The sequence below is a fragment of the Botryllus schlosseri genome, chromosome 1, assembly GCF_051294905.1.
Source record: "Botryllus schlosseri isolate E-star chromosome 1, Bs_hap1, whole genome shotgun sequence".
Classification (NCBI taxonomy): domain Eukaryota; kingdom Metazoa; phylum Chordata; class Ascidiacea; order Stolidobranchia; family Styelidae; genus Botryllus; species Botryllus schlosseri.
In genome coordinates, this window is record NC_137236.1 from 8,714,503 (window position 1) to 8,742,131 (window position 27,629).

Here is a 27,629-nt window from a genome sequence, read left to right on the forward strand (position 1 = left end):
CGATAGGTCAGTCGTGGTCCGGTAATATTGAGGATGGACTGTATTTATTTATTAGTAATTGCTTGTATTTCGACAAATGATCATACATGGGGCGATTGCTGTAACAATGTCATATATTGCGATTACGACTACGATTACAGTAAAATCTCACAGTGTTCGATTACTATTACTAACATGAATACATGGAAGAGTAATAACGAACATTCACAATTAAACTTTTACGCCCCTTCGAACTCGCGACGGGCACATGTATTCAAAGATCTATTATTACCTGGTCCTTGGAGCACGTGAAAACAATAAACTGTTACAAGTCCAGCTCCGGCTCCCTGACGACAAACACTCAGCAACTCAACTATCGTTTCAAATACATTCACAAACAAAACATTATATTCAATGAACACGAAAAATTTATTTCTACACAGAGAAGTATTGAAATAACAATCGTAAGAAGATAAAGAAGTTACGATATTTCCTCTATCAAGTCTTCTTTCATAGTAGTAGACTAATAGAATCCGATGAAATAAATCAAACACGGAGATATTTTTAAAACAACTGGAGCAAGCTCCTGCTCCAAATGCATTGCAATTTGACGTATACCTCCGACTCCAGCTACATATCCAGTACAGATCTAAGTATGGTACTTTTTCAGCAATCAACTATAAACAATATATTACTTTGTAATCTATTTGAATCCCATGAATCCCACAACCCGTGAAAATAAGCACCTGAAAATTATTCGAATTACGATAAATGTACTATTGTAAAGTATGCTGTAATGAAAGCAATTTTCGAGACACGTCTCAGTTGACAATAATTTAAATATGCACAATATATTACACACACAGCGAATGCTATCAAGTATTTCGGTTGCATGAGTTCGCCACACCGTCTTTAGGGTGGGGTTCCCATATTTTCGTGACCCATATTCCAGACACTTTTTGGCGCCTACTGGCGGATTTTAAAATGAGGTATGAACACATGCGACGTCACAATAACAATACTTTGCCTATCGACTGTATGTATACAGGAGGGGAATTTTAACATGGGTCGGTGATTCACCAACCTATTGCGCCATCGCTACAATATGTGTGTTTTGCAGCCCTGCTATAGTAGTTAGATGTAGATAGGTGGTTATGTGTTGCAGCCAGGACCGAAACAACACTTTTAAGCTAATTTCCGCCCCAAAAAACACTGGTCCGGAGCCCATCATAGGGTGATCGATGGATCTTCTAGTTGCTTACTATATGTATCTGGTTTCTATCTGCATCTCGTTATTAAATTTTGTGTATGAATTCTGTTAATAATACTCATTCTTCCATATATCGCACTATAAATATTTTATCCTCTCTCAGCTCACGTGATCAAAGTTAGCGGTAGGGCTGGTTCAGGTTTCGTATAATATGTTTCCTTCCAATTTTCGTATTGACAAAATAACGATGGGATTATTTGAAATTAAAACCACGCATGAATGAATGAATGTGAAAACCAATGGTTGTTAAACGTAGTTTCGACCCATGACCCGGCTTCATAACGTAAAAGCTTTTCAATTTTGCATCCGCACCATTTCTGTTCTGTTCTTAGACACCATGAATCAGTGGTTCTTAACAATTTTTCCTGCAGTGCCCCTGCAGCACCCAATATTTAAAGGCGGCAGTAAAAACAAGGGGTAAGAGACAGGGCCGTAACAGCACTTCGTCACCCCCCCAAAAAAAACGTTGTTCTTGGGCGCCTCATATGGTGATAAACCGAAATTCTGGAGACCTCCGCCCCCCAGACCCCTCAGGCTGTACGCTATTCAACGTTAGTTAACTGCTACATTGGGTGTCCATTTGTGCGTCAGCTTTTCTCGCCCAAATGCGCGAGGCGCGATCAATTTCTATAATTCATGACTGAATCGATAAATATGATCGGTAATTGCAAATATATTGCAATCAAGCTTTATCCTCTCTCTGCTCACGTAATCTCATTTACCGGGAGAGCTGAGTGAGGTGTGTTTGAAAAGGTAGGACCCCTCAATAATAATTATACATCTCCGGGGGTATATCCGTCGGCAGGAACGGAACAGCACTTCGTCAGCCCCCCACCCCCACCCCATCACGTTGTTTGCTTTTGCCACGAAATTATATATGTAATGATTAGCGAGCCAGCGCGAAGCGTGAAAATTTCGATAATTCATGATATAATCGGTCAATAAGATCGGGAATTACGTATATATTGCAATCAATTTATCGCCTTCTCTGCTCACGTAATCAGATTTACCGGTAGAGCTGAGTGAGGTGTCTTTGAAACTGTAGAGCCCGTAAATAATAATTGAACATCTTCGGGCGGGCGGACACGTTGGAATGACTTCGTTACATAATGTTATTTCGTGACCTCCTGTCTGCTATATCATAAAATATAGAATCGCCAAACGTACTAAACTGAAAGATCACATGAGTTCAGATTGGTATGTCTTCAATGGCATATGATTTTTTCCTGTGGGATATGGTATTTGTCTTGTGAGGTTCAGATTGCCAAGGCGGGACCATTCGACGCCAGTCATTTAGACGCCTATATGATAATTAAACCTATTGTATATATTGGCTAACGAAGTTTTAGGTCAGCATAAGGGCAGCCTTTACGGCCAAGGTTTTCTCGCTGCCGATGGTCCGGGCAGACTTCTTGGAGTCGCATGTTACGTGACCTAAAACTTTATATGTCTTGGTGCGTTGTGGCGCGGTAATGGTCAACGACGATATGCCCATTTCTATAAATCTTGCGTTTTATTTCTTGGGGGAAGAGTGCCCAATAATCAAGATATTTGGCGACTTGAAATAGCGCCTGGCGCGAAAAATGTTTGAAAAAGTTGCATAATTTTCATAAAATACGAAATTATATTGGGCCTCCTTCGAGCTTGGGCCTCCCCAATTGAGGGGCTTGGGGTGCGGCAGTTACGGATCTGGTAAGAGATCAAAGTCCTGTCGGTCGCATCGGGTCGGGAGTTCGCGATTGGAAATACCTTGAATCGCGCCCGAGGACCAGTTGACTAAGTAACACTTTGACAATTGTATGTGTCATATTCGTGATCAAATCAAGGTTGTTAAAACAACAATTGGAGACGGGCTCATACCATCTGGCCGTTTAAATGTATTCCAAACGAAGCAAGCCATCTTATTCAACTTTCATGTCAGGTTGCGGGTCACAACACAAAACAGTATCATACTTTATGATCCGATGAAGAAATATTTTGAAGATCAAATTTTGTAGCTCTCAAAAACAAGTTTATTAGGTTAATCATTTTGACCAAAAGCCTCGAAACATATTTAATGTACAAAGGGCGCATTTTGTTCGCCGCGGGCCTAAATGTACCTAGTTCGAAACCATATTTGTCAAATAATCCGACGTAGTGTGATGGTAGTATTTTAACGCGGAATTGGTGATCTTAAAGTACGCGCAATTAATTTTACATCAATTATAATAAACCACTGAATACATGGAAACATGTTTCAAACATTGTCGGCATACATTTCGCTCGTAGCGCGATGAAAAATTTCGTGATTTGACAGATTTTGTCGATTGTTAAATTGCAATAAGAACTCGGGGATATATAGAACTTTTGTTCTACTATATACACATATACCCATACTTCACCCTCTACTGCGACATCGTTTTACTTCAGCGCCCCCATACCACCCCCTGAGCTCAGCGCCCCCCATATCGCCCCATGAACGTTACACTGCTTTATATCCGATATTGTCGCATGTCATGCCATGTCAAAGTAATCGAAATTCATGGGTTAGTGAGTACAAAAAAAAAACATTTTAAAAATTGTTTAGCTTTGCGATCGGGGTTTCACTTTTGATGTACTTAATTTTGTGGCATTCAGAATACCAAACGAATTCCTAAATTTATTTGTAAAACCGAGACCTAGAGGATGACTATGTGTTGATTTGACTTGTAATTACGCGTAACAAACCATTCACATCTTTGCGACAGCAAATGTCATGAGCCAATAAGACTATAGAGTGCGTCTTCCTCTCTGCAGTTATTTTGCCATCATCTGCCAACTAATTTTATTGGTTTAATTGTGATGTTACGGATTTCTGTCACAATCATGTTGCATGGTTTTGTTCTGTCGTCACAATCATGTTGCATGGTTTTGTTCTGTCGTCACAATCATGTTGCATGGTTTTGTTCTGTCAAAGCATTGTTGATGCATAGTTCAATTTGCGCGCGAGTGTTTTTTCGTAATCCATTAGATAAACAATGTAGTTGATACGGTTATGCGACTCATCCGGATATTTGGGGTTCCGCGAAGCAAGCCATATAGATTAGCGTCGGTGCTATACAGGTCAGTTAGTAATAACAGAGAAACGTCGCTCTTCGTGAAATGCGTTTTCAATAATGTATCAGTCAAAATTTCGCTCATGAAAAACTTGATTCAAATATTTTGTACCACCAGGCGCAGTCGTGTTATAGGACTGCATTTCAAATCCAATCTTCTGCACAGCTGTTTCTGCACAGCTGTGTGTCAACCCGAATACGTCACATCACGACATTTCATAACAAACGCCATGAATACACAACTGCACCTTTATTGGAAATACACGCCACAAAAACTGACATCGACAGTGAAAAATATTCAGATTCACAAAGTGGTCGGCAATGTTTGATTAGCTAAAAGTACATCCGCGAGAGCAAGATCGTTTGCATTACAACTTGGGAGATTGCTGTTTGAGAAATATTCCGATATTGATCGACGACACTCTGTCAGACTGATCAAAAATGTCGTTAAAATACAATCTTTACAATTGAGCATTACAACTTGGGAATTTGGTGTTTGAAAAATATTCCGATAATAATCGACGACACTCTGTCAAGTGATCAAAAATGTCGTTCATATACAATCATTACAATTATGATGGTTGAGATCACGCACAAATATTAAATTACGTGTAAAATAATCCACAGAAGGAAATTGACGCCAATATTTCAGACTGATCAAAAATCACGTTCAAAAACAATGTATCCGGACAATCATCAGAAATACTCAATTATTACAATGGTCGAGATCACATACAAATATTGAATTACGTCAAAAACAGTTCAGGTGCGTACAACACAGATAGCGCATTATGTCCAGGCGCTCATTCACGATACCTTCGACGTCAGCCTCTTCCTTCGGGCTTGTACTGACCTGATCCAACTCCCAGAGTTTGATTGGGCAAGCTCGTTGAATCCGGGTCGGATTGATGAGGACCGCGCAATAGAAGCCACACGATCAATCCGATCACGAAAACGAATGATCCTACAAACGCCGCCACAATGCACCTCACCTTCCTAGGCGATGCGCAGAGTGCGAAGCAGCATTCATCAACACACGTGCCATCGGGTTCATCATTGTTGAGCAAGTCGGGATCAGTTTCCTCGCTATGACGGTCATCTTCTGGAAAGTAGTCATCTGAAATAATAACCAGAATGTTGGAAATCAGTTGAACTACAGCGGGTCCCAAGGCTGAAATTATAATTTCAATCTAGTAACACCACGCATGCCTATCCCGTCTTCCCTACATCTCTATAGATTCTACGCATATATCTGTTTTGAGACTAGGATTATATAATCTCATATCACACGACGCCGCGCATCTCAGCTGCCGTTAACAAGGTGCATAACATACTATCACGACCCATTCAATACGTCTGCAAATCCCCGAATAAAAACGTTCCAATGTACATGTAGGAATAACTCCCTGCGATCCCCGAAACTCGGCATGTTCAGTCCTCGAAAAACAACTGTCCACAGTATATGTAATATTAACTCTGCGATCCCTGAAACCGGGCAGGGAATTACCAGTTTTGGATACCTTGGTTCGGAGTGCCATAGTCAATATTATTGCGGTTTCGAAAGCGTGTCAGTCTTCTTTACACGCGATATCGATTTAGTGATACAACACCTCGAACATAGTTTGATCAACTTAGAGTCAACGTTTGACACCAGACTGATGATGCGACCCGCAACATAGACGAGATGGGCATAGGCGTACGACAGGCCTGGTTGAGTGCGGCCCGCGGGCCGAATCCGATCCGCGGAGCTATTCTGTGCGGCCTGCGAAAGGTTGCTTGAAATTGAAAATATAGAACCTACTTTTTAATGTTGCTGCGTGGACTGAAACCATAGGATGTATAAACTGAGCCGAAAGTTCGTTTACTATCAAGTCTGTTCATTAACATACCGCGATTACGCAGGCTTACGTACCTCACGTGCCTAATCCTGATTCAAAGTGAAGTCAATGTAGCAAATTATGCCGTTACAATTAAAGTCACAAGTCCCCGAACCTTTTTTGTTGCCATTGCCACATTACGAATTACACGGCCTGCGTTTCAAATTGTTACGTGATGTTGTTCCAAATCCCTAACAAGTCAATCACTGCCCGTGATTTCTATGAGTATATCACCACCCATAAACGATGTAAAAAAAAAGAAAGCCGAAATTGGAAATTCAAACATTGTTCGGAGCACTAAATATTTGATTACTACCAGTCTTTTTAGTAGTTAGTGCCAAGCACGTCGCCGTGTTCAAGGAAGTATTATTTAAGTCGCTTCTACGACTAAAACACGAAGACATAGGGCCTACACTCGATCAATGGACAGCAAATTTTGGAATACCTGCAAGCTTGGCTTAACAACAAGTACATTGCAGCAAGCTGCACACTTCTCATAATTCAGCCACCAAGACAAAAGGCTTTACAGGATCCCCAGGACCGTAACTGTGGCACCCAAACCCCCAATTGGGGAGGGGAATCTCGAAGGGCGCCCAAAATTGTTTCGTGAACGACCAAAAATTAGAGAGTAGTTTTTGAATATTTATGCAACTTCTTACAAATTTTTCTCGGGCTAGGCGCGATTTCGAGATCAATGATTATAGAATTGGGTATTTCGGCGTAAGCCATTACCGCGCCATGACATACCAAGATATATCAAGTGCAGGCCAACACGGTATTCCGAGAAGGCACGGCAATTGCAACTGCTGATCAAATTAAACAAGTAAAAGCTCGACAGCGAAAAAGCCTTGGCCCAAAAGGACTGTCCTCATGTAGACCGAAAACCACGATCTCCAATGGTCCGTAGGCATTATTTTCAGGTGACGAAATATCAATTGGGAATCGTGCATGTGCGATTTCTAGTTTAGTATACGCTTTGACAATTCCAATATATTTCTCATTTCAGACGTGAGGTTACGAAATAACAACATCTAACGAAGTAATTATACCTACAGGTCCTCTCGAATATTTCCATGACAGCACCTCACTCTGCTCTAGCGGTAAAACTGAGTACGAGGGCATAAAGAGGTTTAAAAAATATAGCTATATATATATGACATTCCCAATATTATTGACCTATTGAATCCTGAAACATGGAAAAATTCCGCGTTTCGCGCGGTTCGGGCATAAAACGTTGCCAAATAGTGTATATAAGAAATCTCGCTCAGGAGTAATGTTAAAACATGCATCATGATGGGTCTGGTCTGACGGCGAAGCTTTCAGTTCAGAAATAAAACCAATACGCTGGAGAAGACAGCTAAAATTTATCGCCCCGCCAACATATTTTCTGCTTCTCATTTGACCCGCGGAGAAAAATAATACCTCTGGCGTACAGAAAAGAAGTTAGGTCGCTACCTCATAATCAGCCGAACCAGCAGGATATTCAATAAACATGATATGTACTTCCATAACTAGCCGGGCATCCAGTGATAAACATGGTGATGAACTTAATTTTATAAATACCATTTACCATTTACTATAGTCGATGCCATTTCGCAGTCATCTTGGGATCTCCCTGCTTCGTCGTTGATTGTCTTCTTCAATATGGATTTGTATTTAACCGCGTCGTCCAGAAATCCTGAATCATTTGGTTTCTCGTAGGGTCCAGACATTCCGTCTGTAATGGTAGCAGAAGCAAGGCCATTAACCTTTGCATCTTTCAACAACGATAATGTGGTATTCCTGGTACCCAGACGAGGAGGAAGTAAGACTATAGAGGTTTAATCCGAGGATTTATGGATACACCAAGGGATAAATTTCCGACACACTTACTGAAAATGGTGCATTCACGTCAGAAAATGGGTATACGATATCGGAAGCTACCTCACAATTATACGGGAAATAGAAAGCAAACACATTTTAACCGAACTGATGCTTTGACAAAGTGAATGGCCAAAAATTGAGTATGAAGGAACGTGGGGAACGTATGAAGAAATATTCACGTAGGCCGGTTGGATTTACACCGAATGCTCTACATTGCATTCATATCCAAAAATTAGTCAAAATAATACAAGTACGAGGGATTGATCAAGTTCAAGGTAAAAATGTCAATTGATGATGTTGATGAACTCAAACCATGCAGCCGCTGACAAGCCCAGGGAGATACTCTTTCCGCTGGAATGGGAGAGTGTCATAGAATCGGTTGGTATAAAACCAGAGGGTAATGTGAAAAGCATTTCAGTATATGTCCTGGTGCTTTCAAAAAGATTTTCAAATACGCTAACAGTCGAGCATACATACACCCGCGTGTCGTGTATTTCCCCGTCTTCATAACATACGATCCCAGGGATGAGAATGAGTCAGGTATCAACTTTACTACGCGACGTATTTATTATCGATTGTGATGAAGTCAAAATGGAACGACGCCGAAAGCCAGTATCGAGAATTTAACGGCTTACTAGGACACCTCACCCACCGGATATGTATATCTGCATTAGCGAACATTAGATACCCGCCGCTGCAGGAAACTCATCTCATCAAATACAGACTACCGCGGAATGGCGATCTGCCTATAAATGCTTATCTGTAGCAAAGAGTCATAATGCAAACGAAGAGCGGCCAACAACTTCCTAAAACCGTTTGCCAATATCTAGCATCACGGATATTGTAATTGTAGATGGAGATTGAGATTGATATGGAACGTAACTACCACTCCTACAACTAACATACACTTAAAATTTCGCCGCAGAGAAAAAAATATAAATTGAGGATACCATCTTTCTGATTCTTGTCCATCAGATCTCCGTAAAACACGTTCATTTCCTTCGGTCCAGAGTTGTTGTCCTTCATAGATCCCACAGGCAGGTGTACGACTTTCTCATCGGTTTGTTTACGGGGCGATCCACCCAAAAGCATCTCTGCAAAGTAAATGTTTGTACGATTTCAGCAATCGCAACTTTGCGGATGGCTTGGCATATCCACGCCTCGAATAAATGTATGCATGAAATCTGAATACGCGCTTTGAAGGAAATTGCTAGTCCAAAGAGAGCGGGGTTATATATACATGATCTTTCGCGTAATTGCAAAAATGGAATCTTGCAACTATACGACGACACCGGCAGTTGTTTGTTTGTGATATTCGTGTTGTTTGTCGACTGCTATGTTTATCAACACCATGCCGATATCCTTCATTTTTATTCTGTACACTCTTAAAAACTGGGCCCACCTTTAAAGGTGTTTCAAAAAAAACCTTCAAAAGAGGAGGGAAATTTTCTACCTTATCTCACCTGGTGGTTATTTTCCCACCTCATCATAAGATGGGCAACTTTCCACCTTGTCCTATCCGGATTCGGCTTCATCCTACCCGGATATCCTCGAGGTACAGCATATAAGCACACTTTAAGCTTTCACAAAACACTAAATCACCTTCATTCCAATGCCTTTATTTGCAAATTAGTCACGAATGTGATCCAGTTTGGCATAAGCTGCAGTACTGATGTCTTTTACACCTGGCAAACGCGCCAGAAAAACTGACATGACAGTCAGAAACTGCATTTCGAAGATCCAACGAATTTCTAGCATCACTGAAAATGCCTCATGGAAGCTCTCGATATTCTTCACCTTTTCAACATCAAACCAGACGGTCCACTCTTTCTTCATTGTATCGTAGCAAATTGTAGGACACGCGGATGTGGGTGTCTTAACGAAATATATTATTATGTGAAAGAAGCATCAGGTCAAACATACGCTTAACACACACACACAGACACACACTGATGTTATTTCAGTAATCAGCTTATGAAATATACCGGCAGCAGGGCACTGCGGATCCTATTTTCAGTCAACATATGATATCAAATAGCAAATAGGCATATGTATATGCGGACTTGGCCAGGTGGAAGTGATGACCATTTTGAGTCATCAGCTAATGTGAACAGTAACCTTTGTGGCTCTCAATTTTTTGTCGGTGCGGACCCTTTTCTTAACCATCAAGGCAAGGCATCCGTACAGACACCCCTTAAGTTTTAGTTCAAATCATGCTCAATAATAGTGCAACCGTCATCCACCTCTTGTCAATAGTCCTTTTTTTGCAAGTTGCAAAGGTACATCTTGGCGAGTTTGAAGTAGCAACCTTGGATAACTGCTGATATCTACTTTTTGAAACTACTTGAGTACTTTGCAGCCCTTCATTTCCTACTTGGTTGAAGTAGCTTTGACATGGATTTGAAATCACTACTTCTACACTATATACTAACCTAGAAATATCCGAAGTGATGCTTTACCCGAGCTAAGAAAATCACAAATTATATTATCATTCAGGTTAAAAATTTAGAGGTCTGCAAACACCATAAAGATGTGCTTCACGGACCCAGAGTTAGCACTGCGGGTTGTGGGACCGAGCTGAAAAGGGAGCATGGGCTTGTAACACCGGTTTTAGGTTTGCTCCTCACTAAAAAAGGTTGAATACACCACATTGAGAGAAATGTATTGATACTATAATTCAATAATTGATATTATAAAACGTAATTTTCAGTATTTAAAATTGTCTCCGAATCTCCACGACTCGACTACAGTTGAAGCTCGATTTTGTGCCAGTAGTGGAATAGTTTTATCCATCCCAAATTTCAAGCTAACAGGTATATTTATAAAAATCCGTACCTGTTGAACCTGGAAGAAATTGCCACATCCTTCATGAAAAATTGTAGGTATAGAAACAATCCGGTCTAGATTTTGAGATGCTGTAAAACAAAATATATTATAAGTCCAAGTTGATCACTGAATACATACAGGTCAACATCAACTCATTACAATACAGCAGAGTGGAGTGCGTCAACGCGTCGCGTCGTAATGACGGATTAGTACAGATTAAAAACAGTGCGAAAATTGATGCCGTGCAATTGCAACATGACTGAAGAACGCTTTATAGGCTTATATCATGAGAGGCAATTAATAGATGGAAATTACCTACTCAATCAATACAAATATTTGAAGAGATCAATGCTTATGTCAAAATCAACAGCTTTATTACAACAAAGGTAATAGATATAATAGCAGAAAGAGAAAAACATACCAATCACAATCCATCATTTTGTCTTCGGGACATCGATGTCAGCTTCTGCGCTTCATCCTATCAATCATATTTTCAACCAATTCCGCGTTGAGGGGAAATCATGCTCATCTCGTCTTCAGGGACAGAAGACGAAACCGTTTTCTGCAAAGCAGTCGAAATTTGAAATATGCAGTGAAACAGAATAAAAAATTCATTGGGACAATAAATTTGTGAAACCGAACCTCAAATTATTTTTTCAACAGGTGAAGCAGCAAAAATGAGCAGATTTGAATTTATAGGCTTTAGTTTGCCTTGGTGAGCCAGTCGAACTTTTCATGCTACTAGTAGGGCTGGGCAAAATCGAGTACCTGAGTGATTCAATTCTGAATCACGTAATATGCTTCGAGTCGGGTCAAGTAATCAAGTATCACTCATTATGACGTCATAACAGAATGTAAGATGTCAAAGTTAAAATATGTACCGTTTATGCCACCACCAAGAATTTAATGCCTTTTATCAATCACATATAAAATGCCCTGGTATTTTACGACTTCGCCAATTTCATTCGACTTGGTGACAATGCTGTTGGATGATCATGACTTCGGAAATATGCTACGTCCAGTAACCTTGGTAGCTTTTGTACTATAGGTTTCGTAAGCTACGATACCGCCAATCAAGGTTTAAGGCTTTAACTGTGAAAATTAGTATCGAAACTATAATTCTCGGGTATAAATTAACTTTCAGTGGAGAGAAGCGTAATATCAGTACCGGTACTAGAAAACATCGTATTTTACTACTCGACTCGAATCATAAAAATTAATACTAGATTCAGGTTTGGGTACTCGAATCATTGTGCCCAGCCCCAGCTACAAGTGATAGTCAGCCTGCCAGTCGCCTAATTGTGCTGCGTACACCAATTCCCTACTGGATATACTATATAGCATGGTTTCATATTAGAAAATGACCATAAATTGCAGTTACTTCTAAAATTTTCAAACAATTATTTCAACTGAACTGAAACAAAGCTCACTCTGACTTAAGCATGTAAATTTGAAAAGGCAAGTTTGAAGCATGAAAATTCATTAGTCCATTATCGTCTCACCTTCATTTCTTCACGTGGCGTAATGTAACCTCCATTCTCCAATATGGCGGCCGATCGTCAGACAGCCGACAACGACAGGAACAGTTGAGCAACTATATACGGGTTTATGCTAGCGAGAACAGAATGCGTTCATACCGCATTCCTTAACAGCAAGAAGCGGTTCATATTTAAAAACGTACAGCTATTGCCTGTGTAGTAAGAATAAGCACAACTCATAAGAATTCGCTTCATAATGAACTTCAAGAGGAGATGACACGCGCCGCCAACGCGGTCTCTCCGATCTGTCTGCTTCGAGGTTCAAACGCTGCTAAATTAAAGCGTAACCGACATGGCTGATCAGTCAGCATGAGATATTAGAATCTTCGCTTTTTGTGTTCGAATTGCTACTTAGTACACTAAATAAATATTATAACTATCATTATTGAGTACAGACTAGAAATTGACTGAATAGGATAGTAAGATGTAAGTCGAACCATAAGCAAATTGGTGTTTATGAAACTCGATGGTTGAACGGGGGTTCCCTTGAGAATGTGGTTCCCGCGGAAACTCAGCTGACTTCACGGAATCGCCGCGCAGGTAACTGATGCGTTGCATTAATTTAGTATATATTAATCGATATTATTTTCGTAGGTAAATGCATTCATTGCTATGGATCAAGCCCAGGCTGGTTCCGGGAATATATGAATACGTTTAAACCGCTGATACCAGTCACGTCTTTGAAATGCGTAAGCAACATAATGAAGTTTCTGTGCAGTGATGTGATGATGAATGCTGAACGAGCAGTGGTACCACTCCTAGTGTTTTAACACTAGATCTAGTGTTTTTTCGGTCTTCCTAGTGTTCTAGTGTTTTTTTTTGCATAATTTTGCTAATCTAGTGTTTTTTCTTCAATTGTGCAAACAATATTCTAACATTAGACTACTAAATTATACGCTAAATTTATCGCTAATAAGGTGATTTGGTGTCTCTGGCTGTGTTTGTTTTCAACAATTCTATGTTGTGGTGCAGTAACAAGCAATTATCACATAACAGGGTGGGCTGTGAATCAGTACTTATGAGCGAAAGTCTTGGGAAAAAGAGCGGTTTCGCTCTGATGGTCTATCGTTTCTTGTTGAATTCACTCTGCAGATTCGGGCAAGAATTCTATTTGCCGAGGACAGCATACTTTTGTAGTTGAGTGTATTGAATCCGTTAACAGTCTTATATCAACACAAAGAAAAGTAAAATCAATCATTCCTCTAACTGCGCAATTTCTCTTTGTGATATTATTTGATGAACTTGATGATTTGTCGGAAAAATGTGCTGATTTGGCAAATTCGCACAATGAGCTGCAGGTTATCAGTCAACATAATTTCGGCAAAAATTGAAATCTGTGCAAAATGGATTCGGTGAATCAAAATTCCCATTACTGGGGAAGCTCATCACGAATCTCTTGGCATTGCCACATTCCACTGCATGTGTGGAAATGAAGTATACTGCACATGGACACCTCCCCATTGTTTGGTTGAAGATGTACGGTAGTGAGCAAGATTGCACACAAAACATACTTATGTGTGATGTGTACAATCGAAAAATAATTTTATGGTACCGCACAATTCGAAAGCGACAATATTTGATTTTTTCTTACTCTATTGAATTTTTTATTAATTTTTGTTGTCTAACCATGCAGTATATCATACATATGTATCCAATTCATGTGCGTTGCACTTCTTATCTATGGATTTGTACCTTCGTCATCATGATTACTTGGCAACGGCAAATTTTTTACCAATCTAGTGTTTTTTTCGCCAATCTAGTGTTTTTTCACGACATAATCTTGTGTTTTTCCAAGAACCTAGAGTGGCAACACTGTGAACGAGGACGACGGCAGGTTCCTGCAAGCGAGCTGCAGAAGTGTTTGTTTTCGAATTCAGTTGTTCGTCAGAGATTGATTCTTTATACTGCCTGTTCATCAGCCATTAGGTTACTTGATACCAGTTGTCAGGATGACAGAAGAGCGAGGTGTCGGTGTTGTTGCAGAGGTACCGTAACTGGTGGTTCTGATTTCTGCTGTCATTTGGAATGATTGTGTGGTGAGGTAATGTATGAATATATGCTGGCATGGTCAATTAGTCATGTTTATGATTTCGGAAACACACTGGAACTAAAGTACTACCGGTACTCTCTGATTGATTGCGCACATCATCATGCTGATTATATAATAATATTTATATTTCCTATTCATTGCTGTGCTGCTTTATCAAGTGATAATTTTGATTGATTCAATAATTTTGTTTGATACATGGCTGTTCTGTGACTCCTTACTTCTTGTCAAAATTTAGTATCATTCTTCAGGAGTATTATGGTAGGAGGCCTAGTGGTCTCGGCCAAGTCACAGTAACACAATATTTAATTTTGTTGTTGGCATCAGCAATGCATCATGGCATGCCTGGGTTACTTATGTTTACCCTCTCCGTAAAGCAACTAATATTGCTTTCTCTATTCTCGCAGTCTTTTTATCTTATTTTCCCTGCCTAGTTCCTACCACTTGCATTTATATTCAAAATATATACCGTACCTAAGATTGATTTGAAATTTAATATATATAAACCCTTTTAAGGCATTTGTTGATACTAATTTTTTGATTATAATGTTCATATCTGTTTTGCAGGCTATATTTATGTGAAATAGCACTAAAGCAATAGCAGGATTTTTTTCGGATCCTAATTTTGTTACTCAGCTGTCGGACTCCGAAATCCTATTTGACTGTTGGATCAGGACGGATACAGATTCCCCAAATCTGGAATCCACCCATCTCTGAATTCAACTCATCGTGCTTTCACTTCCTCTTTTGCTTTTGGCCTCATTGGCGGACGGACTTCTAGTAGCCTAAAGTCTCTGCAGCTTTGTTTAATCGTGTGTGATCAAGTATAGACGGAGGTTTTTACAATGGCGAGCACGCTAAAACCGTTACTTCATTAATTTGGCTGCAATTCTCAAGATTCCTGGACAGTAACGGTATGCTGAAAGATTGGCAGAAATTCGATTACGGCATTGGCTATCTGAACCGATTGAAGAAGCAGTTTTGCATCAATATGAGCAGTTTGAAGACTTGACTGGCTGCTTCACTTCATAATAACTGTTTCACTGGCTGAACTGATGTAACTTGACTGGCTGCTTCACTGCATAATAACTGTTTCACTGGCGGAACTGATGTAAGCGCGCGTGGAAGGGATGGAGCTTGTGTCTCTCCCGGTCCGGTAATTCTCCCCGTGATGTGGCGCGGCGTTGTTAGGGTTTTAGTTTAGGGAATTTGTTCATTGATGTTAGTTTGGGGCTAGTGTTCTGCTAATGTGGTGCGGTCATGCCCGTGTTTGCGGTTTTGTTGATGATTTTAACTTTTTTATGGTATTTTGTGAGACTGCTGCTATAGGCACTTTTCAAGTTCGATCGGAATAGTGTAGCAGCTGTGTTCTATACTGTTCCTTACGTCAGTTGTAGTATCATCGCATCGTGCTTTCACTTCCGCTTTTGCTACTGACCGCTTCGGCGGACGGACGTGTAATAAAGTCTCTTCAGCATTTTTGAATCGTGTGTGATCATGATCAACTACAGATGGAGGTCTTTTACAATTATGCATTCGCATTCAGATTCATTATCAGGTGATAAAAAATGTGGTTGAAGGCGAGATCGATAAGTCAGGCTGTAGTCCTGTAATCATGATCTGACTATGGTATTGATTCAGTATAAATTGTGTGTATTTTGATTTGAATGTGGACCTGTTCCATAACTGTCGGAGCTGTGCAGATTTTCATAAATTATAAAAAATAACTGATTTCGAAAAACCTGGAAATCGAATTTAATTACACTGAAATTCCGGACATTTACGGGCGTATGTAGCAACCCAAACATTAATAAATTTCCGTTGCATGACCAATCAGCTAAGCAGAACTCGTCAACTTACGCGTACTTCATCTGACGCCATGTGTTCGGACTGCCGTCCCAAGTCATAGGGGGCTCGTTCCGCAGCATTTGTAATATTTCACGGGTTTACCAAAAATAACGTTACGACAGCTTTTGTATATTTGTTGACGACGACGCAGTATATGATCTCGCGCGAAAATACATCTTCCACCTCCCAAAACCCTCCTTATAAAGTGATGTATCGTATATCACTTTATAGGAGAGTTTTGGGAGGTGGAAGATCTATTGTCGGAGGTGGGAAGACGTACTTCACCGAGGTGTATAGCATGTTCCTACCTCTCGTGAAAGGAGGAATTATCGTTTCCACCTCAATTTTAGCAAAAAACCCACCTTTATTTTTTACAGTGTAACACCGGCAGTTAACATTCTACATATCAGCGTACACGATCGAATGGATCGAGTGAAAGAACTGTTCGAGGGGAGACCAACTCTGAATAGCACGCGATGTGGGTAATCCACAGTTCGTGACATCACACTTTCGACAGTGCAGACAACAAGTTATTCTACCGAATAAGATCAACGAGTAGCCTATAACTTTACACCCAGACTGGAAATCTATACTGAATGTCTCACCATCATCGTTATCTGGATTATTGAAGGATCCGTCACCGGTGCCTTGTCCAAGATTACCACGGTAAAGCTTGCCGGCAGAATGCTCCGTGGAGCTGGTTGACATTCCTTTTGCTCCGAACGGATTATCCACTTCAATCAATACTTACCCGTATAAATATGATCAGAACTTAAACTACGTCCTGGCCACTCACAGCCTGCAAATACACATAACGATAACACATTCTCCAACCCACGATAGCCGGAAAATTATAAACCTGCTAAAACAAGATTATCGGTGGAATGGTCACATGGATGGGACCAGCAATATAGGCAACCAGACGGGCATGATTGATAATTATGTGACGACCAACTAAACGCTGATTACTGCCAGAGACAGTCGCTGTTTTGCGACGGTGATGTTTCAATTAGGATCAACACTGTCCTTTCCTATCCCAGGTATCGCTTTACAGTCGCATTTTCATGTATCAGTACGAATGGGCAAATTCCCAATAGGGTGGTCACTTTAGTAGGCCTATTAATAGAGGTTACAATGAAATGTCGTCTGAGTCTCGAGTCATGCGCAATGACTCAAGTTCCAGTCGAGTCACTTACACCGATTGACTAGAGTCGAGTCATTTCCGTAGTTTGTGAAAATGACTCGAGTCAAGTCGAGTCATCTGAAAATCGTGACTCGAGTAGATTCATGACTTGATTCATTACAACCCTGTCTTCAGGTGTTTCCCTCACTCTTGCAGAGCACTGCCGTTGAGAGCATCTAAAAAACTAAATAGATACGATGGATAAGCATATTTGAAATACGATAGAGCTAAACGATTTTCTAATGACTATAATTAGTCGTCAGCGTTTCCTACGTATGCTAGCGGGACGCGAAACCTTGTATGCGCCACTAACATAAGCTCATTCAATTACGTACCCACGTGAGCTTGTAAATACGAGTGTTTATACTATATGCATGATATTAATTCCCTAATTGTAACGAGAATTTCAAATAATTGACATGAAGACGACATCACAATACTAGCGATAATAATTATAACAGGTCAGAGGCAACAAGAAGGCTTGTCTAAACACTGTTGAAGTAAAAGTGGGACAAGTAAAAAAAAACACTTGAGTTACTATACTGCGAGTACGCAAACCTACTTCGGTATTCTGAAAAGGGCTCAGATTTCGTTACTTAGCGCGTATACATATTTATATACTGATAGACTTATATCTAAAAGTATATATACAGTTGTAATTTTGCGCTACCCACCCACAAAGTGAATCTCTGAACAGACAATTGGAAGAGCCAGACACCTTCTCGATCGTGGCATACTCAATCCTGCAACTGCATGCTTATTGGCGTCATATTCGGTGTCAAACATGACACATAAACATGACACATTTTCGACTTCATTTAAAAATTTTCACTCTAGGTGTATGAATCAAATGCGACCCAAATTTCCTCGGAGTTAGCGCGCGGTTTTCTGCCTGAGAATCATACCACGAATTTCCTCACTGACAAAAACGGAAAACCCTTTAAAAACGGCCGGCTAAAGTCAAAAAATATAGAATCGCTCAACGGGGATATCGCCCAACAGGAATATCCCTGTCGCACAATCGTACTTCCCTAAAAGACGCATACGATTTCAGATTGGCATTTCTTCACTGACATATAAATTTTCCCTGCCAGATGGAATTCGTCTTCTGGGGTTCAGATTGCCAAGACAGGAACATTCGGTGTCAGTCATTTGGGCGCCCATGGACAATTATTATACCTCCTATATATTTTGAAGGCTATATGTAACGAAGTTTTCGGTGTTAATTTGCTCTGAATACTCATTAAGGATATGTCCTATCACCACATCATCTACTGCGAAGCCATTTTTCTCCAGCGCCCCCCATACCGCCCCCCTGAGCCCAGCGCCCCCCATATTGCCCCCTGAGCGTTTCCGCCCCCCTTCAAGATCGCCAGCGCCCCCTGGGCGCTGGGGGCAAGGTTAAGAACCACTGATCTATAGCATGAGACATGGATACGCATCATTTTTGACAATTTCCAAGTTCTGGACAACCGTAGCAAACATCTACATATCCGTGAGAATATAAACGCATAAACTATATTCGTTCGATTTAAATCATACAAGAGGGATTTTAAAGGCGATCGCTGTGCAATGTAAGCACAGAATCGTATAATAAAAAGAGATACGTTGCTGTTAGATTAATCTACTACGAAGACGGCAACGTAGATGTGAGCATTTCGTTTGCCGTCAAATTATTTATAACAAGGAGGGTCAGTGAAACGTACAATCAGTGAATGAGTGATTGCTCTCACAAGTGACACTGGCGTATCGCGAACAATCCGTTCATATTGAAGATACAGTGATTTAATCGAGAGTATTTACTTGATGATTTGAAATTGATCCATAAATTTTCCTTCAAGTCTTGAGTCAATTCACATTTCTGCAGCGCCGAGTTAAGTCAAGCCGAGTGATTTTTGTAAAGTGACTCGAGTCAAGTTAAGTCATACGAAAAATGTGACTTGAGTCTGACTGGGGTCAAGTCATGACTCTAGTCATCCCAACACTGCAGTCTACCCACATCGATACCTGCATTTGCGAAATATCTGTTATGCGGTAGGCTGGATGCCATATCAGGGCACACCGTTACACACTCGACTCTGATAACGAAATTACCATCACGCTAATCATTGAGACGCTATCAAGAAATTCGATGCAGTGCTAGGAGTCATACAAAAACACCGTAAAATTCAACAAAGAGAAATATCGACTTTTCTGTTAATTACTTCTGAAGAAGGATCGAAAATACCAACCACTCCAAGTAATTCGCACGTAAAGTCTCAGTATCCACACCAGCATTGAATAGACACCGGTACGATACTGTGATTTCTGGAATACTTTGGTTCTTAACCGGCGTTCAATGGTACACCAGGGGATTGGTGAAACATTCCCAGGGGCTCCCTTCAAGTCAAAAAAACAAGCTCCCCTCCTACATCTGATTGGCAATGACACGTCATCATTGGATGCAGTCATAGGCGCTATCAGCAGTCGTCTTTTCAATGCCGTGATGGCATGTCGAGACTAGGGCTGGGCACAATGATTCGAGTACTCGAATCTGAATCGAGTATTAATTTTAATGATTCGAGTCGAGTCGTAAATGACGATTTTTTCGAGTACTGAAATTGTACGCTCCTCACAACTGAAAGTTAATGAACTAACGAGAATTATAGTTTTGATAATCTTTGCCACTGAGGAAGCATTGAAACCTTGATTGGCCGTGTCGTAGCATGATAGACATAGCACAAAGCTACGAACGTTACTGGAAATAACACATTTCCGAAGTCATGATCGTTCCACAATATTGCCAAGAAATGCAATGAAGTCAGAATGGTCGAGAACATACCTAAGTATCATGTATGTGACGGGTAACAGGCATTATGTTCTTCGTGGTGGCATAAAAGGTACATATTTAAACTTTGACATAGTACATTCTGTTGTGACGTCATAATGAGTGATACTCGAATACTCGACTCGACTCGAAGCATTTTACGTGATTCAGAATCGAATCACTTAGGTACTCGATTTTGCCCAGCCCTAGTCGAGACCAGTGCTGCAAACCGGGAGTCTTGGTTCAAAATCGAAATGCTCTATACATTTTAACTGTCGATTCTATCTATACACTTATCATGGTTGTATTGTTTCGAGTCGCGATTTCTAAACGACTCGACTTGACTCGTGTCATTTTTTCAACTGCGTAAAATGACTCGAACCATGTCATGACTCGAGACTAGGACGGCCACGATAGTAGAATAATGAAGTCCCTCCTTATTGGTACCGAGGAAAATTACAATATCAGAAATGCGAACCATTCTATATCACTGAGTAGAGTTGAGAAGTGGTTGAACCAGATTGAACTCAAACCTGAACAATGAACACAATGACTCGGTAGGAAATTGGAAATGAATCGACTCCAGCCAAAAGTATAAAGTAAGATTGAGTTGCGACGACTCGGTTACAACCCTGATATTTATTCACTAAACTTTCCTCCAATTTCTATGGCAATCATATTGTATAATTTTGATCTATCAAAGCATTGTTGATGCGAATTTCAATTTGCGCACGAGCGTTCTTCCGCAATGAATTAGATACGCGATGTAGTATATTCGAGTCGCATCCAGAAATTTGGGGTTCTGCAAAGGCATATAGATTAGCGTAGGGTGCATCACAAAATGAAGACAACCGTCAATGTAAGAAACCCAAACACGTCACCGTCCGACCCTTGAGATAACAAAACTAGACGAATACACAACTGCACCTTCTTTATTGGGAATACAAGCAACAAAAACTGATTCGACAGACAACAAAATTCAGATTCAGATAGTGGTCGGCAATGTTTGATTAGCTAAAAGTACATCCGCGAGAGCAGAGCGTTTGCATTACAACTTGAAGATTGGTGTTCTAAGAAATATTCCGATATTGATCGACAACACTCTTGTGTCAAAATTCTCGCTCAAATAATAATCATTTACGATAATAGTTGAGATCCCATACAAATATTGAATCATGTTTGAAATAATCCACAGAAAGAAATCGGGGTTGATCGACGCCAATATTTCAGGCTCATCAAAAATGACGCTCTAAAACAATGTATCAGCACAATACAATCATTTACAATGATAATTATTGATATCACGTACAAATATTACACTGAAAGAAATAGGGGTTTATCGAAGCCTTTATTTCAGGCTGATAAAAAATGACATTCAAAAACATTGGCGAACAATAATCACAAATATTCATTAACAATGGTCAAGTTCACATACCACGCTTTGAAGAGTTCAGGTGCAGCGTACAACACAGATAGCGCAGTATGTCCAGGCGCTCCATTTACGTCAGCCACTTCCTTAGGGCTGGTGTTGATCTGATCCTACCCCCGATCTTAGTTGGGCAGGCTCGTCGATTCCAAAACTGACCAATGCAAGCCAAATGATCAATCCGAGCACGAAAACGGCTGCGACTCCCAACACCACCGCAATGCACCCAATCCTCATAGGCGATTCGCAGAGTATGGTGCAGCATTCATCAATACAATTCTCGTCAGATCCATCATCGCTCCTCAAGTCGGGGTCAGTTTCTTTCCTATTACGGTTCTCTTCTGGCAAATAGACATCTGAAATAATAACCTGAATGTTGGAAAACAGCGAGTCACCAGTCACACCAAACGGACACGCATGTTCGACCCGATTATTCGTACCTACATCTGTGGAGCCGAAGTATACACCTGTTTTATGACTACAATCGTATAGCACACGACACTGCGCGTCCTAGTGCCGGTAACAAAGGTTCATGAACATTATTCTCACGCCCTATCACCCTGTACACAAGTCCCCGAATAAAAACGTAACACAGTACATGTGAGTATTGACTCTGATCCCCGAAACTCGGCAGGCAGCTACCAGTTTGATACACCCTGGATCAGAGTGTCATATTACCCAATATTGCGGTTTCGAAAGCGTGTCAGTCTTCTTCACACAAACGATATCAATTCAGCATTAAAACATCCCAAACATATTTTGACCAACTTGAAGTGACCGTTTGACACCAGACTGATACTGTGATCAGCGACATGGACAAGATAGGAACAGTAGTATCACAACTTTCCTCATGTCAGCCGAAAATTCATTGAAGCTGAAGTAACAAACTGGCCTCGTATAATCAGCCGAAAATTAATTGAACGCGATATGTACTTCCATTATCACCGCTCCAGTCGGACATTCAGTAAAGCACACTACGGCGACGAAATTAATTTTATAAATACCCTTTACCATTGCGGCGACTAGTCGATGCCACAGCGCACACATCCTGTGAGCTTCCCGCTTCGTCTTTGATTGTCTTCAATCTAGTCTTGGATTTCACCGCGTCCTCTAGAATTCCCGAATCATCGGTCTCCTCGTTGGGTCCAGACTCTCCGGCTTTAATGATAGAAAAACCAATGGATTAACCACTGCTTCTTGAACGTTGAAAACGTCGTATCCCTGCAACCAGACAAGCGGGAAGCTATGTACTCTTACCTTGGGGAATTCAACCCAAGACTCGGGAGGTTTAATCAGACGGAAATCAAGCGAAAAAATATCCGGCACACTTAGTGTAAATAGTGTATTCACATAGGAAAAAGAATACACAATTTTGGAATCTACCTCACAATTATTACTTTATTATACGCGGCGTATTTATTATCGATTGTGATGAAGTCAAAATCAACGACGTCGCGATGAAATTGTCGACAATTTAACGGCTTTCTGACACACTTCACCCTCTCGATACGTGCATGTGCATAATCGCACATTGGATAGGCCTATCTTAAAATCGACTACCACGATATGACAATCCACCTATCTACAGCAAAAATTCGTAATGAAAACGAAGAGCGGCCAACAACTTCCTTGAACCGTTTGCCAGATGTAGCGCAGTGATTCTCAAGCTTTGACCTCGCGGCACCCGTTGGAAAAGAAAAATAGTTTGCGGCACACCATCACATTGGTTCTTGGTTCTGAACTTTTTTGGTTTACGGCAGACTGCGGAGTACATGTTTATTACTCGCCAGTATACAACACACTGATTGCAGGCTGAAGCCTTTAGAAAACAAACGGAAATAATATTACAACACTCTTCACTGCGATCAATCAACGTATTGTTCAAAACTGAACTCAGCCTTCTAGGCACGCGATATTACCGGTATAGAGTGAATTCAAGGGGTTGTTTGGGGCTGGGCACAATGATTCGAGTACTCGAATATGAATAGAGTGGTAATTTTATTGATTCGAGTCGGATAGTAAAAGGCGATTTTTTTCGAGCACTGAAATGACACGCTCCTCGCAACTGTAAGTTAATTTACTATCGAGAAGTATGGGTTTGACAGTATTTTCTACTAACGAAGCCTTGAAACCATGATTGTCCGTGTCGCAGCATACGAGACATAGTACAAAGCTACCAACGTTACTGGAAATATCACATTACCGAAGTCGTGATCTTCCGACAACATTCCAGTGTTGGGATGACTCGAGCAATGACTTGACTCGAGTTACCTTTTTCGCTTTTTCGTGCGACTTGACTCGCTCGTATTAGAAATGTGGATTGACTCGGTGACTCTGAGCAAAATTCACGAGGTAATTTCAAGTCATCAGTGTCGTTAAAATTCACTTTAACTTGCATATGTTCGGATTGTTCGCGAAACACTGATGGAACACCCGAGAGCGACCAATAATTCATTGATCGTACGTTTTACTGATCCTCCATTGTTCTCTTACGCTATCGCTAACTAGTATAGTAAAGTAATTTATTACAAAATGTCTATTTCTGTTCTATGTTATTACCTTAAACAAAACCTCGTTCTAGTGAAATTGAATTCGAATATAATCGATCCTCAACCATTGGCGCAGGCTCAAATTGTATCATATCAATTTGCAAATGGGAAATTTACGCGTATTGTATCTTATCAATTCCTTTCTCTATTCTCTATTTGGCCGTTAGCTATAAACTGAGACTATGCAATTACTTACGTAGTCCTATACGTATATGTGTGCGATACAGCGCCATCTTCCGTGTATATTCAACTCAAAATCAATGGTCACTCAAAATCTGTATTTCAGACAGCTAGCAAAATGCAATGACATAATCATACCACATACTTCGAAAAGGCGACTTGACTTGAATTGTGACTTGACTTTGACTCGAGTCACCCCAAAAAATCAAGCGACTTGACTTGACTCGAGTCAACGTCGACAATCGATTGACTTGGCTTGACTCGAGTCAAAATGTGCAATGACTCGACACTGAAAGGTAGTGAGTTGAATCCAATACTGCAACATTGTCGAGAACTTCAATAAAATCGGTATGGCCGAAAAAATACCAAAGCATCTTCAATGTGATGCATAGCGCATCCAGTGTATTTTTTGTTGTGGCATAAAAGGTCCGCATTTGAACTTTGACATAATACTCGACTCGGAAACACGCGATTCAGAATCGAATCACGCAGGTACTCGATTTTATCCAGCCCTAGCTTTTGATTGCGGCCATAGCATCAATTTTGATTTATCAAATGTACATACTTCACGTAAGTGGTACTCGATATTATCCAGCCCTAGCTTTTGATTGCGGCCATAGAATCAATTTTGATTTATCAAATGTACATACTTCACATAAAGCTCGATTTAGATTGACAGTTTGCTATAGATTAGAATTGTTTTGCGCCTAATTTCAAAATTCAGAAAAGTTCCCTCGCGGTATACTTGCGAGACGTAAATGGCACACTAATGTGCCGCGGCACAGCGGTTGAGAACAACTGATCTAGCGTCACGGGGTGACGGTTACAATGATTGACGTTGCAATTGTAGATCGAGATGATGTGGAACGTAACGACCACTCCCACCACTAGCATGCACTCGCAATTTCGCCGAAGAAGGAAAACACATTGGAAATACCATCTTTCTGATTCTTCTCAAGCAGATCTCCATAAAAGACGTTCAAATCCTGTGGTCCAGAGTTGTTGTCCTTCGCAGATCCCACAGGCAGGCGTACGGCTTTCTCATCGGTTTGGTTACGGGTCGATTCATCCAAAAGCATCTCTATAAGAAAGGATTTTGAGCCATTCCAATTGCAACTTAGCGGATGGCATGGCATATCGACGCCTCGGATTAAATGTATGCATGAAATTTGAAAAGCGCTTCAAATGAAATTGCTAGTCGAAAGAGAGAGGCATTACATATACATATCTTTTTAATAATTGCGAAAATGACATCTTGCAACTATACCAGAACACCGGCAGGTAACATTATACATATCACCGTGCACGGTCGAATGGATAGAGTGAAAGAACTGCTCAAGGTAGTCAAACTCTATTGGAGTCCAGCGGGTTATCCACAGTTCAGGACATCATACTTTCGACTTTGCATGCAGACAACAAGTTATTCTACCGAACAAGATCAACAAGTATAACTTTAAACCCAGACTGGAAATCTATACTGAATGTCTCACCATCATCGATATCTTGATCATTGAAGGATCCGTCACCGGGGCCTTGGCCAAGATTACCACGGTAAAGCTTGCCGGCAGATTGCTTCATGGAGCTGATTGACATTCTTCTTGCTCCGAACGGTCGTCCGCTTCGATCCCTTCACCTACAAATACACACAACGATAACACAGATTCCGAACGGCGATAGCCGGGTCAGCACAAACCTGCTAAGGAAAGTTGTTAGTAAAATGCAAAGATCGACGGAAGCTAATATATAGTCAGCCAGACGAAATTGGTTGAGGATTACGTGACGATCAATTAGACGCTGATTACTGCATGAGACAGTCTGTGTTTTGCGACGGCAATGATTCAATTAGACTCAACATTGTCCTTTCTTAACCAAAGTATCGCTTACCAATGCCCATACATTGGTGGCCAACTGATATTTACGATACAACGACGTGATAACTGAATTCCGAATGGAATATCAATTGTAATTTTTTCGTTTCAATTCGGCAGTTAGGTGAAATAACATTTTTTCAAAGCGTTACGCTGTATCGAATAATTATTATGGTTAGAGGAGATATGACTTTTAATTGTAAAGTTACTGTAGATTTCACACATGGACCCAACAAATTCGAGTTTAAATCCACTTAAGTCACCGTTCTATGTACGGGTGCGGAGAGGCGCAACGATGCATCGACACCATCCCGTGCCAATTGATCCACGGCCGTTCTGGGGGGTACCACACATTTGTCGCAAATTCCCATACCGTGTCAACACAGAGTTTTACCTCTTTTCGTACAATTTTATTGATCAGCAAAAGCCGTTAACTACTTCGGAAATGGCATGAAAAAATATCCTTACCCGGGGTTGATGGCTGGCGCAGAAGGAGTCAGTTTATGATTAAGTTCGTCTTACCAAGAACCGATCCAAGTCCCAATAAATGTAGTGTACGTCAGGGATGGTGCGAACCCCTAATAGGTTCTTGTTCGTCTGAGCACAAACTTTTATAGAAGCTCCGCTGTATACACGTACATCAACACGAACACCTAACCATTTTGCCTTCACAGTAATATTTCACAGACAAATCTCGTAATCGCAAAATCACAAATCACAAATAGATAATTAATCACAACACATGGGGTATGAAACTGGGGCCCGTGAAAGGGCCATGTCGAAATACAACACCAAGAAATAACAAAATCAGGTTATCCACTTTGGTTAACTTTTTATAGTTATTACCAAGCTTATTATAGGTAGGCCTATAGTATATCCTAAATTGAGTGGAACATGATGTGATGACCCTTTTTTACGAATCGGGTAGCTTTCTAAACATTACATAGCCGATTCACCTCAAATTAAAACACGTCTCTGAATTTTGAACGCTGAGTAATTAATATAGGTCAGCACTTTTGCCCGCACCTACCCATGACGTATTTGGAATGTCGAATACTAAAGAAAAACACCCCAACGACCCAACAAAAATGGCAAATAACCCCCGAATTGAAAATCACTGATCCAGGTCACGGTAAATGATTCTCGTTTCGGGTGAGAGGTACCGGTTTCTGATCATGGAATATCGCTAACCTTGAATAACGTGGCAATTTCCGCAACCGTCTTTCAAACATCATTGGTATCTTAATTCGTTTAATCATATTTGTTACTGACTAGAATTTATGTCACTGTCAGCG

The 27,629-nt window shown here is 40.6% G+C and overlaps 2 protein-coding genes and 1 long non-coding RNA gene across 7 annotated transcripts; all 3 read right to left on the reverse strand.

Annotated features, from left to right (window-relative positions):
* Window positions 1-4,558: 4,558 nt before the first annotated feature.
* Window positions 4,559-26,122, reverse strand: LOC145432954 (uncharacterized). 3 transcript variants are annotated; one of them, XM_080309805.1, is made up of 4 exons: window positions 25,957-26,121; window positions 25,404-25,547; window positions 22,749-22,895; window positions 4,559-5,440 (listed from the first exon to the last, which is right to left on the reverse strand). In XM_080309805.1, the coding sequence occupies exons 1-4, from the start codon at window positions 26,057-26,059 to the stop codon at window positions 5,148-5,150; spliced, it is 687 nt and encodes a 228-aa protein (XP_080165931.1). In that variant the 5' UTR covers window positions 26,060-26,121; the 3' UTR covers window positions 4,559-5,147. The 3 variants fall into 3 exon arrangements, with proteins under 3 accessions (XP_080165931.1, XP_080165923.1, XP_080165936.1); XM_080309797.1 differs by having other exon boundaries at window positions 25,945-26,121; XM_080309810.1 differs by lacking the exon at window positions 4,559-5,440 and adding an exon at window positions 21,226-22,093 and having other exon boundaries at window positions 25,945-26,122.
* LOC145433179 (uncharacterized) lies at window positions 7,739-17,150 on the reverse strand. 2 transcript variants are annotated; one of them, XM_080310146.1, is made up of 3 exons: window positions 16,928-17,147; window positions 9,014-9,157; window positions 7,739-7,917 (listed from the first exon to the last, which is right to left on the reverse strand). In XM_080310146.1, the coding sequence occupies exons 1-3, from the start codon at window positions 17,028-17,030 to the stop codon at window positions 7,754-7,756; spliced, it is 411 nt and encodes a 136-aa protein (XP_080166272.1). In that variant the 5' UTR covers window positions 17,031-17,147; the 3' UTR covers window positions 7,739-7,753. The 2 variants fall into 2 exon arrangements, with proteins under 2 accessions (XP_080166272.1, XP_080166280.1); XM_080310154.1 differs by having other exon boundaries at window positions 7,782-7,917; window positions 8,970-9,157; window positions 16,928-17,150.
* On the reverse strand, window positions 9,662-11,815 carry LOC145433532 (uncharacterized). 2 transcript variants are annotated; one of them, XR_013913126.1, is made up of 4 exons: window positions 11,532-11,815; window positions 11,311-11,451; window positions 10,899-10,978; window positions 9,662-9,938 (listed from the first exon to the last, which is right to left on the reverse strand). It is a non-coding gene; the product is annotated as an uncharacterized LOC145433532 (long non-coding RNA). The 2 variants fall into 2 exon arrangements; XR_013913125.1 differs by lacking the exon at window positions 11,532-11,815 and having other exon boundaries at window positions 11,311-11,525.
* Window positions 26,123-27,629: the final 1,507 nt, after the last annotated feature.

Bases quoted from the DNA above. Each gene is read 5' to 3' on its own strand.
- LOC145433179 (XM_080310146.1), bottom strand. From the start codon at position 17,030: ATGTCAACCAGCTCCACGGAGCATTCTGCCGGCAAGCTTTACCGTGGT. The intron at 9,158-16,927 runs GTGAGACATTCA...TTTACTTTGCAG, and splicing joins TAATCCAGATAACGATGATG to AGATGCTTTTGGGTGGATCG. The intron at 7,918-9,013 runs GTATCCTCAATT...CTACCATTACAG, and splicing joins GGACAAGAATCAGAAAGATG to ACGGAATGTCTGGACCCTAC.
- LOC145432954 (XM_080309797.1), bottom strand. From the start codon at position 26,059: ATGTCAATCAGCTCCATGAAGCAATCTGCCGGCAAGCTTTACCGTGGT. The intron at 25,548-25,944 runs GTATAGATTTCC...CCTTTCTTATAG, and splicing joins CGATGATGGTGAGACATTCA to AGATGCTTTTGGATGAATCG. The intron at 5,441-22,748 runs GTAAAGGGTATT...TTATTATTTCAG, and splicing joins ATCGACTAGTCGCCGCAATG to ATGACTACTTTCCAGAAGAT.